Raw genomic sequence first — 15,413 nt, 5'->3', positions numbered from 1 at the left:
ACGTGAGGTCATACGTTTGATAAATAGGAAGCATTGCAAGGCGACACAGCATGTGTTTAGTTTTTGGTTTATTGTCTCAAGAAGGAGCTTTCATGACAGCAGTGGCCATTGAATACAAAAATGAGTGCAGATTCAACACAATGCAACGTGCTTCCCTTGTAATGTTATAGTGAGAATGCTGCGCAGTTGCCATGGAACCCTTTGTTGCTAAGCAATGAGTCGATTATTAGATTTTTTATATTAGAGGCAGAGTGGTATTTTCTGTGCAATGGCGTTATCCATTAAATTTGTTTTCAGTTTGCAATTGACTGCATCCATGGACACAAACCTCCCAAATAATGCAATTACACCAGAGTAACATGAAATGGGCACAAATCAAAGGACAGCAACATCAACTTCCTTATCATCTACAAAGAGTATTACTGCAGTCACCACCTGAGAAATAGCAGTGTGATATGACAAGTAACCCATTTCATGAATCTACATCTTACCTCACTGTATCTATTTATATTTGTGTTCTTTGTAAGCCATTATAAAACACTGTCCTTTTTCTGGTGATCAACAGCAAAACAGAGTGTAGAATCAGTGAAAAGCCAGTAGAGGGCACTTCATGGTGTGTACTGCATACATACACTACATGATCAAAGGTATGTGGACACTTGCTTGTTGCCATAACAGCCTCCAGTCTTTCTACTAGATGTTGGAACATTGCTGTGGGGACTTGCTTCCATATAGCCACAAGAGCATTAGTAAGATCTGGCACTGATGTTGGGTGATTAGGCCTGGTTCGCAGTCGGCATTCCAAATCATCCCAAAGTTGTTTGATTGGGTTGAGGTCAGGGCTCTGTGCAGGCCAGTCAAGTTCTTCCACACCGATCTCGACAAACCATTTGTGAATAGACCTCGCTTTGTGCACGGGGCGTTGTCATGCTGAAACAGGAAAGGGCCTTCCCCAAACTGTCGCCACAAATTTCTAAGCACAGAATCGTCTAGAATGTCATTGTTTGCTGTAGCGTTAAGGTTTCCCTTCACTGGAACTAAGGAGCCTGAACCATGAAAAACAGCCCCAGACCATTATTCCTCCTCCACCAAACTTTAAAGTTGGCACTATACATTGGGGCAGGTAGTGTTCTCCTAGCATCCGTCAAACTCAGATTCATCCATTGGACTGCCAGATGGAGAAGTGTGATTTATCACTCCAGAGAATGCGTTTCCACTGCTCCAGAGTCCAATGGCAGCGAGCTTTACACCACTCCAGTCAACGCTTGGCATTGCGCATGGTGATCTTAGGCTTGTGTGCGGCTGATCGGCCATGGAAACTCATTTCATGAAGCTCCCGACGAACAGTTATTGTGCTGACATTGCTTACAGAGGCAGTTTGGAACTCAGTAGTGAGTGTTGCAACCGAGGATAGACCCTTTTTGCGCGCTACACGCTTCAGCACTTGGAGGTCACGTTCTGTGGCCTACCACTTCGCGGCTGAGCCGTTGTTTCTTCTACACGTTTCCACTTCACAATAACAGCACTTACAGTTAACCGTGGCAGCTCCAGCAGGGAAGAAATTTAACGACTTGTTGGAAATGTAGCATCCTATGACAGTGCCACGTTGAAAGTCACTGAGCTCTTCAGTAAGGCCATTCTACCGTTTTTATACACCTGTCCTCAACGGCTACGGCTGAAAGAGCCAAATCGACTAATTTGAAGGGGTGTCCACATACCTTTGTATATATAGTATACGTATCCAACAGGGTTGAACTGCCTCTTTGAGCATATTCAGGGCGGGGTGGGAGGGGTGGGCTTCATCCTGACATATTTAGGTCCTGATGTTCTAACGTCACAATATCTAATCACCAACATGCCTCCCAACACCAGCCCTACCATCAGCCAAATCAAACCCGATCCACCTCGAAACCATCACTTTCCCTGGTGTGCAGATATACTGTACCGGCTGCGAGTGATTCCCTCTCAGTCCCCAACTTCCTACTGTAAAGCAATTTGAGATCGTTATTATCGTCTTTACCTGTATGACAGGAAACACTGCCAGGGATAAAAACATGCTGAGCGGGGATTGTTGCCCCTGAAGAGGGAGCCAGTCTAAACGGCCCCATCCACCTGAGGTATTCCTGAAAACACTGGCTGTGTGTTTCATTGAGCATCTCCCAGGCTTCCAGGGAGGGGCCCTCTGTTTAATAAAAACCAAACCTAGGCACTCCAGAGATGCCACCTGCTTTGCATTTGTCATTTAAATATGGACACAGATGATGGGGCCATCTGGTTGCTGAGTGTAAAAATGGAGGAAAATAACACACGTTTTGAGGAAGCAGTGGACCTGCTCAGAGAAGCCCAAAAGCACTACATACAGGAAGTAGAGAGAGTAGAGGCAAAATGTCAAACAAAGAAAGGCAGAGAGGAGTGAGTAATCTGTGTACTATGGCTTGGAGGGGTCTAGAATGCAGCTCTATTGACAAATAAACTTGTTTTTCTCATTCACTGGTACTGTCCAAAGATGATTATTCTTCAATGGCAGACGCAGGAATGTAGTGCTAATGTTTCCCGCCCTATTTTATCATTGCATGTTAGTGAACTGTGATTGTGTTATTGAAATATTTCGGAAAGTACTCATGCTTTTTTCAATGTTGCTCTCAGGAGTGGATTTATTGTTGGTGTGTGTCTGCATTAGCGTTGATACTAACCTCAGTGGTGATGAATTGCAGGTTGTGCAGTTACTATGCTTCTTGACATAGGGACCACACCCACCATTGCCAATAGATGCATCATAAACTCACAGCCTTTATCAAAGACACTGAGATAAACAACTGTAAAGCATGGATTAAGAACATCCATTCTTCTTCTGTTAAATTAAAACTGTAGCAAAGTGGTAGAATTTGTTTGGTTCCTTGAGGGCTGTGCCTTCCTTGGTAGGGGGGAATGTGCTGAGATCAGAGAGGAGAGAGGAAACTGGCAGACGATCAAAGATCAGGAGATGAAGTTCCTGGATGCTGGACGTTGAGTTGGATCCAAGCCTGACTTTATTAAAGACTATTTTCCATACTCCACACTCCTTTAATATGCCACATCAATAGCTGGCGAGTTATGGGACTCAGCTGGAAGTAGTCCCTACTCCGGGAGATCAGGTCAGAGTTTGTCGGCAAACAGCATCAGGTCACGCCAGTCAGTGGCTTAGATGCGGCTTATTTGAGAAAGTAATGGAAAGTGCTGACACACTGTGATGTGATAATTGCTAATAGTAGTTGGGGTTTGGCCTGGACATCGATATTCCCCCATCTCTTATTCTCACACACACACACACACACACACACACACACACACACACACACACACACACACACACACACACACACACACACACACACACACACACACACACACACACACACACACACACACACACACACACACACACACACACAGTGGTGGAAAAAGTACCCAATTGTCATATTTGAGTAAAAGTAAAGATACCTTTATAGAAAATGCAGTCCAGGAATTGGTAGGTGGGGGGGGGGGCAGTCACGCTTCATGGGGGGGGCAGCTACGCTTCATCTCTTCTCCGGCCACAATACTTCGTCCACATCACAAGATATGTTTTCTCTTGCCAAACATCGAGGGAAGTATCTCCTAGCATGGCATATTCAACCTTGAATAGAGGCAACCTCTATGTCCCCACATGCGTCCTCCATTGCCTGGAGAAGCGGCATGCGGGCATAGGGTTGGCGATCATACACTTTCCAGCGCCAGGCTGAGAAGAATTCCTCTATGGGATTTAGAAAAGGTGAATATGGGGGTAGGTACAAAACTACAAATTGTGGATGGGTGGCAAACCAGTTTTGGACCAGAACAGCCCGGTGAAAACTAACATTGTCCCATAAAACCACAAATCTAGCAGGCTCCTGATCTGGATCAGGGACAAGCATTGTGTAAATTGCATCCAGAAAAGTGAGCATATGGCCGGTGTTGTACTGTGATGGAGTGTAGCACTGTGATGGAGGACCCCGTTTTGAGTGATGGCAGCACACATAGTTATATTACCCCCACGCTGTCCAGGGACATTGGTAATTGCTCTCTGTCCTATTACATTTCTTCCGCGGCGCCTGGTTTTGGTGAGGTTGAAGCCAACCTCATCCACATAAATAAATAAATGGCGAATTACATGGGCATCCAGCTCCAATACTCTCTGTAACAGACAAAAGGATATACAGATGAGTAAATATGGTATGTCTGAAGTACTGGAAGTAGTGTTGCATACATACCTCTACAAAGTCATGTCGCATATTCTTGACTCTGTCAGAGTTTCTCTCAAATGGCACCTTGTAAAGTTGTTTCATCGTCACTCGGTGCCGTTGGAGGATGCGTTGTATGGTCGACAGGCTTACAGCATTGATGTTGTTACATATGGTGTCATTATTCAAGATATGCTCTCTTATCTCTCGAATCCTAATTGCATTTTTGGCCAAAACCATATTTATAATTGCAGTCTCTTGTACATCTGTAAACAAGCGTCCTCGTCCTCCATGATGTCTTTACCTTTCCACTCTGTACAGAATTCAAACACAGTGTGTGTTCAGCATAGGAACTGTAAACAATGTACAAAAAAATGTAGTACAGCATGATAACCAACTTCATTCATTCAATGCAGTGCAGTAAATGGATGGCTTAGAGTTACAAATGTTTATGCAATACTATGCAGTCATACGTATTTTACAGTACATTACTGTAATGCTAAAATAGTCATTAGATAGTTGCATACCTGTTCTCATTTTTGAAGGTTCGAATTATGGACGCCACTGTAAACCGACTCAAGTTGGGCTGGACTCTCAGTCCAGCCTCTCTCATGGTCAGACCGTGGTTGATCACATGATCAACAAGTGTTGCCCTAATCTCATCAGAGATGGCTCTCCTTCCTTCTCTTCTTTGCCCTCATCCTCTTCTTCCTCTTCCTCTCCCTCCTACTCCTCTTGCTCTCTGTCCATTGTTGGCATCCATTGTTCAAAACAGGTAATCTGACCTTTGACCTATGTATAGGCCTATACTACAGTAAAGCAGTGATTGGTTAGGGATCACTTAAGCTATTAGTGTTTGCACATGTGAGGAGTGTGTGTGTGTGACCTGGTGAATAAGTGTAGCATTTTGATTGGTTGTGTTTGGAAAAGGAAAGCAAGTCACTTCCTGTTAGATTTTTGTGTTTTAGGTAGAGAATTGTGTGTAGTGTTTTCAAAAAAGTGTTTTATGCAATTGACAACTGAGTCAAAGGCTGAGAAATAGCTTATGGTTTTGGATATTTGGTGTGTAGTTTTGCACTTTGAGTGAGAGGTTTCAAAAATCGTGTGACATGAAAAGATTTTGTGTGTAAGCAGTTGGAAAAAACTGTAAACAAACCAGACGGCACCATTTTCTTGTTTTTTTTTATTTACGGATAGCCAACACTCAGACATCCTTAACAAATGAAGCATCTTTGTTTAGTGAGTCTGTCAGATCAGAGGCAGTAGAGATGACCAGGGATGTTCTCTGTTTAGTGAGTCTGATCAGAGGCAGTAGAGATGACCAGGGATGTTCTCTGTTTAGTGAGTTTGCCAGATCAGAGGCAGTAGAGATGACCAGGGATGTTCTCTGTTTAGTGAGTCTGATCAGAGGCAGTAGAGATGACCAGGGATGTTCTCTGTTTAGTGAGTCTGATCAGAGGCAGTAGAGATGAGCAGGAATGTTCTCTGTTTAGTGAGTTTGCCAGATCAGAGGCAGTAGAGATGACCAGGGATGTTCTCTGTTTAGCGAGTCTGCCAGATCAGAGGCAGTAGAGATGACCAGGGATGTTCTTTTGATAATTGTGAATTGGACCATTTTCCTGTCCTGCTAAGCATTCAACATGTAACGAGTACTTTTTGGTGTCAGGGAATATATGGAGTAAAAAGTACATTATTTTCTTTAGGAATGAAGTGAAGTTAAAGGAAAAATAATAACAAATATAAATAGTAAAGTAAATTACAGATGCCCCCCCCCCCCCCCCCCCCCACACACACACACACATACACAATAGCACCCATAGCACACAAAAGCATACACACAAGCACTTACAAATGCATGCACGTACACACTAGCACACAATCATCTGATTTGAGATCCTGCTTCTTCCATTTTCAGATGCCACTTATGTACAACTATTTACAAAAAAATCTCAAATATATTCCGATGTGAAAACATGAATTGATAGAAACATTCTATCAGGATCTCAGTCTGCTGTTGTCGAGGCGATATTTAGCTTCAGCTCACGAAAGTGCTGCTGCAGGTAAGTGCTTATATTTTGAGAAAGCCACGGTGGCAAAGTGGATCCCTCTGTTTCATTGAAGCAGGGTCAAAAATATGCAGTGAGAGAGAGAGAGAGAGAGATCTTTGTGCTTTCTGTTTACAACCAGCGAACGAATGTACTTTGACATCTCTGGGGAAAATTGTTACTAGTTGCCTTCACAAAGCGCAATGGAAAATGGCCCCACTTTTTCCTTCTTTAAAAAAAATAAGATGGGTCAGGAAATATGACAAAGCTGCAGGGCATTTAAGAGAGAGGTGGTCTGCCGTGGCAACACTGCAGCTAGAGCTGGAGGAGAGGGGGAAAGAAAATAGGATTACAAAAAAAGAAGAGATAGGAGAGATGTGCACTCTCAGTCAAGAAGAGAAGAAGAGATAGGAGAGATGTGCACTCTCAGTCAAGAAGAGAAGAAGAGATAAGAGAGATGTGCACTCTCAGTCAAGAAGAGAAGAAGAGATAGGAGAGATGTGCACTATCAGTCAAGAAGAGAAGAAGAGATAGGAGAGATGTGCACTATCAGTCAAGAAGAGAAGAAGAGATAGGAGAGATGTGCACTATCCGTCAAGAAGAGAAGAAGAGATAGGAGAGATGTACACTATCAGTCAAGTGCTGTGCTGCTTAAAATTTCAGGGCCAGTATTAGGAGAAACATGGTAATTGTCAGATCTTTCCAGAGTTGGCCGGAGCCAGAGTAATCTGCGGATTATTTGAAGGTAGGAACGAAAGTAAACAAACAATGGTCATGGATTTGAGACAAACTCAGAAAATCACTGTTTTCGAGATTCATTTTAAATTTGCACAAATTGGAAGGGATTCTGAGATGCAGTTACAGAAGCCATACTCTCAAGACCATCTTTCACAGTCCTCTCTCTCTCTGTTTCTTTGTCTGTGTGTTGTGTCTCTGGAGGGAAGGTGGAACACCTTTGGCTGGATGAGTTACAGGGCCAGCCTCCTTTGCCTGGCGTGGTTTGAGAAAAATGTTGTTCAATGCCCAACGTTGCAGTGCTTTACAAAATGTCCTGTTGTGTGTATTGTGGGTAAACCACCTCTGAAATATTAATGCAACTAAGAAAACATTTCTGTTGGCAGCCAGCCATTTCAAAAACCCACAGGCAGTATGTTTCTCAGAAGCAAATCTGTGATTCACACCTGATAAAGTTGGCAATGCCCAGGTAACTGTTCAAGAAAATGTCCCAAGTGTTGGTCTGTGACAAAAATCATAAGTGCAGATTTTTTCTCGTAACAAAGTAAGAACTTACTGGACCGTAATGGCTACTTTGGAAGCTCTCAATTGTATGAAAGATACTTGAAACAGGTGTTACATTAGACAATGTTTCAATTCATTTTAACAGCTTATCTGCAGCTGCACGGTACATTACATGTACGTTCAGAACATACACTAGCTGTATGGAAGTGCCTTTGTTGCCTACGCCACTCTTAGCTCAAGGGAATTGTAGTTCACCTAAAATACACTGCTGTAGCAAACCTGCATTGAACCCAATGGTTGAGATGGTACTTCCCCGGCCACTGCTAAAAACAGGAAGAACCTTTGGAGAAGTCCCAAAACAAAAAGTTGGGATGTTACTCTCAGCCTTTTCTGTGAGCGTTTGGTCATTGTTTTTGTGGTCACAATTCCTTCCTCCTTCACCTGATCATCATGATTCAGTGGTCTGCTGACTGGGAAATGACTCATTCATCCCTTGTGGGGTTGACACAATTCCCTTGTGCAGAAATGTTGCAATTGTTACAAATCAAGGAGTGAACATTTGAAGTGAGGGGAGTGGGGAGTCCTTGCTTTGAGCTCCAAAGTTGGCACTGCATGAATTATCACCAGATGTTGTGAAGGTGAAAGACCTACAGGATGAAAAAGCCCAACTTCCAGAATGTCTTTCACTTTTTTGGGGGGGGGAAATGCACTCTTGGCCTTAATATTTGTGAATGAAACACGTGTATCCATTGTAATGCCAGGTTACAGATTTAGCCACATTCTGTTTCTATCACTAACATACTGTGTGCAGATACACTGTATCCTCCTCATTGATGCTCTTATCCAGAGAAATTCACAAGTTGGGTGACATTCAGACTATGTTCTTTGTGTCAGTACTGTCAGTATGTCTCTGTTGTTTTCCAAAACACCGCATTTAACCTCAATTTCTAGACAGAGAGCTCTTCAAGTACAGTCTGTGGCACTTTGACCATTCCACTATTTCAGCGTCATTCTTTCACCACTCAACCTTTCAGACGATGGATAAACAGTATATATGGACAGGTGCAATTATGTTAAATATGCACACATTTTCAAAGAAATTGCAAATTGAACTCTGATTATGCACAAGATTCGTGGTCTTTCTCGCACCCCGCCGTCACATGTTCAGCACAGCACTTCTTAAAACTAAGGATTCAGCATTCGCTTTGAACAATACAAAATGACAACTGCTATTTCCTATGGGGGTTAAGGTCAACCGGTATATTCTAATATCATTGTTTTTAACAACAGTTAAAGCACTCCCCGGGGCATCTGTAGAGGGTTGACTAACTCCACACTATGAAGGCAAAGGACAAATTTAGTACATTTGTCATACGCAGTGCTTGAGTATATTTGTGGTTAGTTCGAAACCTTTTTTGACCTTCCATTTGCTATTACTTTCATCATCGGCCCACGCACATAATGTTGTTTTTATTTGTTATTTTAACTGACTCAAGACTGATCTAGTGTCCGTTATAAAATCCAGGCTGCTCTAAACTGAAGGGCAGCAAGATCTAAATAGAACTAAAAATGTAGGAATGTTGCCTTGAAAAGTTCCAATGCTGCCGTTTTTATCTCTATACCAAATGCTTTCTGGGTAACAATTAAGTACCTTACATTGATTGTTTCCAATTAAAACAGTCAAAAATGACAAAAAATGGCTTATTAGCAAAGGGCAGTTTCTCAAGCAAGAATTTTGCTAGGACTGTCTGGGAGTGGTCTTAGTGGGGAGGGAAAAACTGAAAATGAGCTGTTATTGGCAGAGAGATTTGTAACTTTCTTTCTTATTGGTCTATTAACTAATTTACCGCATGGTGATGTCCAGGGCCGTAACCAGGGTATCTGAAACAGTCTCTAAATGAGAGTGACTAACAAAATCAATGGGGGCCCCCTGGGGGTCAGCGCCCCCTTGGGCATGTGCCCTGCGTCTCCGGTCGGTAATTCGGCCATGATTACTACATGTTTAGATAGCTGGCTAGACTAACTAGACTAATTTACCAATCTAAAAAGAAAATCGCTGACATTTTGAATGACTGTCAATGAGTGACATATAACAAGATGAAAACTGCTGATGCATAATTAAGTTATGAAATGGCACCTTGTGTATTCTACTATTCTCACTCTCAACTGTATGTTATTAAATGGCACTTTGTGTATTCTACTATTCTCACTCTCAACTGTAAGTTATTAAATGGCACCTTGTGTATTCTACTATTCTCACTCTCAACTGTAAGTTATTAAATGTCACCTTGTGTATTCTACTATTCTCACTCTCAACTGTAAGTTATTAAATGTCACCTTGTGTATTCTACTATTCTCACTCTCAACAGTAAGTTATTAAATGGCACCTTGTGTATTCTACAATTCTCACTCTCAACAGTAAGTTATTAAATGGCACCTTGTGTATTCTACTATTCTCACTTTCAACTGTAAGTTGAGACCCCGATTGAGTTGCTCCCAAAAGATTTGTCAAAAAAAATTGTTATTAATATTAATAATACGGCATCCTCATATGTAGTTATGGTCCTAGTGATATCACCATGGAAGGCAACATTCCATCCCACCAAAACAGGCTGAAATTTCAGCCGGTCTTTTCAAACAGCTCATAGACTAAAGGTGCATTATCATTATTTTCACAATTTTACAATATTATTCCAACCTCATAGTGTGGAAATATATATAAAACACAGGGAAACCACATTTCTGACTGCACTGGGCCTTTAATTATTCCCTTTTGACATTGCTGAATATCAACACACTTTTACATCCCTTTCACTTCAATGTTTACGTTTCTTGTGAGGTGAAAGAGGTAGGATGAGATACTCAAAGATTACATGATTTGGGGGGCGAGAATATTGACCGTGAAATTAGCATGATGTACCTGAATCTCATATGGATTACAATTTTATGAAGTTTAAAGAAAGATTTAGTCAGATTTTATATGGCTGTTTTAAGCCTCCCAAAAATTGGATTTGACTATTCATCAGCCTCTGTAATTTTTATGATTTTTTTCCCCCACCAATTTGTTCCTACTTTAAAGTCTGCAGCCTTTTTCGGTCACTTTCCACAGATTGTATGATAAAGGTCAATGGGTTTAAGTAATTATGGTATGTTTTCTTCATTCTCGATTCCGTCAGTGGTCTCTTCCTGCTCATACGAGGCTTGTTCCCACAGTGACACATTTATGACAGTTTTCCCAAAAATGTCTGATTCACTCTCCCACATCAGAAATGTCCAGGTCCAGTCTCATATGTAATGCATCTAAAAAAAAAGAAGGAGTTATATCATGGTACACACAATAATATCCTGATAATTATTGAGATAACCCAGCATGTGGAGATAATTGGATTATTTTCTTATCTTAACATTAATAATAATAATAATAATAATAGTTGATTACATTTGTAAAGCGCTTTTCATTATACAGAATAATCTCATAAGATAAAAAAGAAAAACCAAACAGAAGAAAACATGCCTTGCTTATTGCATACTACTTTTGCAAATAAAGTACATTATAATGTGTGTACGTGTTGTCCTATGTTATGTTAGAAGTGTATTTTTGGCCCAGTGTGAATAATGGTGTGAATTTGTTGTGTGACTGTACTGGTTCTTGTGTTCCCTCAGGTGCCCCAGTCATCGTAGGAATGAGCATCAACATCGCTAGCATTGACTCCATCTCAGAAGTGAACATGGTGAGTTACAAAACCCCTTATCTTACAGTAGCACTGTCCATATAGAACATTGACTCAATGTGTCTATTTTTATTTATTAGGGTTCGTGGTTAAAGCATGATGCACCCATTTTATAAACTACAATTTTGATAATTTCATTTGTTTCAATGTACAGCATACTAACAAAAATATAAATGCAACATGCAAAAATGTAAACTATTTTACTGAGTTACAGTTCATATAAGGAAATCAGTCAATTGAAATGAACTCATTAGGCCCTAATCTATGGATTTCACATGGCTGGGAATACATATATGCATCTGTCGGTCACAGATACCTTAAAAAAAAGGTAGGGGCATGGATCAGACAACCAGTCAGTATCTGGTGTGTCCCACTCCTCTTCAATGGCTGTACAAAGTTGCTGGATATTGGGGGGAACTGGAACACGCTGTCGTACACGTCAATCCAGAGCATCCCAAACATGCTCAATGGGTAACATTTCTGGCGTGTAAGCAGGCCATGGAAGAACTGGGCCATTTTCAGCTTCCAGGAATTGTGTACAGATACTCGCGACATGGGGCCGTGCATTATCATTCATAAACATGAGGTGATGGCGGCGGATGAATGGCACGTCAGTGGACCTCAGGATCTCATCACGGTATCTCTGTGCATTCAAAGTGCCATCGATAAAATGCAGTTGTGTTCGTTGTCCATAGCGTATGCCTTCCCATACTATAACCCCACCGCCACCATGGGGCACTCTGTTCACAACGTTGACATCAGAAAAAACGCTTGACCACAAAACGCCATACACGTAGTCTGCGGTTGTGAGGCCTGTTGGACGTACTGCCAAATTCTCTAAAACGACGTTGGAGGTGTCTTAAGGTAGAGAAAGGAACATTAAACTATCTCGCAACAGCTCTGGTGGACGATCCTGCAGTCAGCATGCAAATTACATGCTCCCGCAAAACTTGTTGTGTAACAAAACTGAACATTTTAGAGTGGCCTTTTATTGTCCCCAGCACAAGGTGCACCTGTGTAATTATCATGCTGTTTAATCAGCTTCTTGATATGCAACACCTATCAGATGGATACATTATCTTGTCAAAGGAGAAATGCTCACTATCAGGGATGTTAACAAATTTGGACACAAAATTTGAGAGAAATTTTGGAAAAATTCTGGGATCTTTTATTTCAGCTCATGAAAGATGGGACCAACACTTTACATGTACTCCCTGACGAAGGCTATGCAGCCGAAACGCGTCGGTTTTTAAAAAACTTTGTTTCTATTGAACATGCCATACTAATAAAGGCATTTTAATTAATTATATGAAGAGTGCCTTGGTCCTCCTTTCTTTTTGATGACTTTACATGTTGTGTTTTATATTTTTGTTCAGTATAGTATTGACTCAGGGGTGTGATTACTTTTTTAAATAAGATATTTCTGTACTTCATCTTCAATAAATTTGCAAAAAAATGTAAATAACATGTTTTCACTTCTTGTGTGTAGATGAGTGACATTATTTTTAAATAAATGTTTAATACAGGCTGTAACACAACAAATAGTGGAGTAAGTGGTATGAATACTTGCTAAAGGCACTGTATGACCTCCACATAGCACATGTATGGTGTATTTCAGGTGTTATATTTTTGTTCGGTGTATTTGCAATGCAATAATACCATTTCAGTCAATCGTATTTGGCCTTGCAAACATTGGATAACCATAGACATGTTGTGCATCTGATTTACTTGATTATATTACGTATTTAACTTCTGTTTATTAGAGAGCGGTGAGAAATCAGGCTCAGTCTTCTTCTTTAAAGAAGACAACATGGCTGGTGTCTCTGCAATGACATCCTTCTGTCTCTCTGCTCTCCGTTGTATTTTCTTTTCTTTAATGTGGCACAGACACACTCAAGAGTTCACTCCCCCCCCCCCCCCCCCCCCCCCCCACAAGCCAGAGGAGTTTTGTTTTTTTATTCTGGATTTGTTCTCCCTGCAATGTTGCCATTTCGAATCACGAGAGTATTTTCATCCAGTTTCAAGCAATAGCACATTTTATTTTTCATTTGTTAGAGGTAGTCACTCATGTACAAAGCTGTTTTCTTTATTTTTAAGAGCAAGCACGTGAGGCGCTTTGATATATTCATTTTTTATTTCTGAGATTTATTTTCTACTCCGGTGTTTTTGAAGACACAGCAAGTTTTATCTTATGTTTTATGTTATTTTTGTTTCCCTGGACATTTGAGAAGGTAGCATCAGGTGCAGGGCTGAAAAGGTTGAAAAATTGGAACGTGAGCTCTAGCCAACAGCTTGCAGATACAATGCGGGTATAGCCTACATGATGAGATTATTATGGACAAAAGAGCAAGATTTTTTCTATTTGTCAAACGGCAGTCAAGCATCGTTGATCATGTCACCAGAATAAGACCCTCAATATTTATTAGAAAGGATCATCAAGTTCATCACCTTGCACTTTCACCTCCCTGTGAATATTATGTTATTTCATCTGTAGCCTAATAAACGGCATGCTTTCCCGACGAGTCGTCGTGGAGGACCACACAATGTCATTATTATATCAGTATTTGTGCATTAAAAGCATTTCCCCCGATATTTCTCGCATAGTTAATTTTACCGACACAAAAAGATCCCACCTTAGCTGGCGTATTTTGTTTTGTTGACATTTGGAAAGTTTACCGACAAAGGCCTGTCATTACATTTTTTTTATCCGACATGTACTTTACTCGCATAAAAAGGTTGGATGGAAACCTGGTTATTGTCAATTTGGAAAACATTGTATAATCTCAACATGTATGTTATGTCTAACGCCATAACTCGTCTATTTTAGCTGTTCATTTTTGTATTTTGTCAGCCAGCCAACATAGTCATAGCTAAAGAAAACCACATCGTTTCAGACGAAAGCCATGAAAAACAAAATTACTTTGTGTTAGTATTTCATTTCATTATTTTTTTTGCACGATGCAGCAAGTATATTTTTTTCTGGAAAATATGGAATATTCTTCTGATAGGGTACACCCTGTGAGAATATAGGTCATTTTATGTCCAGCTGAATAACCACTAAGATTAGCTCTCAGTCCGCTTATAAAATGTGATGTATATTATGGTTTTAAGACAATTATATTGAGATTTCGGGACACTGAGGTTCCCAGAATAATTGGCAGCATTTATCATGCGAAACTCAGAAATACTGTACTGTCACTGGAGGTGTTCAACTTAACTTGGTCTTTAAATCACTTCCCTGTAAGTCTCCCATTTTCATTATGTTTCCATTGTATCCTTGAAAAACACTGTTAATGCTTTTTGATATACTCTGCACATAATGACTATGATGATACGTTTAGATGTACATATATTTATGCACATTGGGTAGTAAGTGTATGGTGTAGGATAGGGCAATTACAGTAAGGGTAACTTATACTTCCCATAGTTGAAGCTTTTGTCAATGCATACACTCTTCGAAAAAAAGGTTCCAAATGGGTTATTCGGCTGTCCCCATAGGAGAACCCTTTGGAGAACCTACATGGAACCCAAAAGGGTTCTACCTGGAACCAAAAGGATTCTACCTGGAAAGGTTCTTCAAAGGGTTCTCCCATGAGGACAGCCAAATAATGTGTTATCTAGGTTCTAGATAACACATTTTTTTCTAAGAGTGTAGCAGCTATTTTTTTTCCAATCTCACGGTGCTGTTTGCCCTTTTTCCACAGGATTACACCATCACAATGTATTTCCAGCAAAGTTGGCGAGACAAGCGGTTGGCATACGCTGAGCTGCCCCTCAACCTGACTCTGGATAACCGTGTAGCAGACCAGCTGTGGCTCCCAGACACCTACTTCCTCAATGACAAGAAGTCCTTCCTGCATGGCGTGACAGTGAAGAACCGTATGATTCGACTGCATCCTGATGGCACCGTGTTATATGGGCTCAGGTACAGCTAACTTTCATTGGAATTCTACTGTAACTAAACTGGTTAAAGCCTGGCCTGTCAGACAGGACTGGAAGAGACCTTGGGAAGGCATATGAGAAACTAGGTCTGAGTCTAAATAGTAGCACGGCCCTCCTGCCTTTTCACTTTCCTTACTTCCATAAAAAATAACATGAGTCCAGAGAATCCCTGATAAAAGCTTAAAATCATTATTTAACCTGTCTCCTCTCCTTCATCA

The 15,413-nt window shown here is 40.9% G+C and overlaps 1 protein-coding gene across 1 annotated transcript in view; it reads left to right on the top strand.

Moving 5' to 3' along the window:
• The window catches only part of LOC129868872 (gamma-aminobutyric acid receptor subunit beta-4-like), a 75,734-nt gene that overhangs the window by 30,880 nt on the left and 29,441 nt on the right, over window positions 1-15,413 (top strand). Inside the window, exons 3-4 of the mRNA XM_055943195.1 lie at window positions 11,186-11,253; window positions 14,958-15,178. Of these exons, the coding sequence (XP_055799170.1) occupies window positions 11,186-11,253; window positions 14,958-15,178 (289 nt within the window). The remainder of the gene's footprint in view (window positions 1-11,185; window positions 11,254-14,957; window positions 15,179-15,413) is intronic.

This window comes from Salvelinus fontinalis, chromosome 13 (genome assembly GCF_029448725.1).
Source record: "Salvelinus fontinalis isolate EN_2023a chromosome 13, ASM2944872v1, whole genome shotgun sequence".
In the NCBI taxonomy this organism is placed as follows: domain Eukaryota; kingdom Metazoa; phylum Chordata; class Actinopteri; order Salmoniformes; family Salmonidae; genus Salvelinus; species Salvelinus fontinalis.
This window is presented reverse-complemented; position numbering and strand designations above follow the sequence as displayed.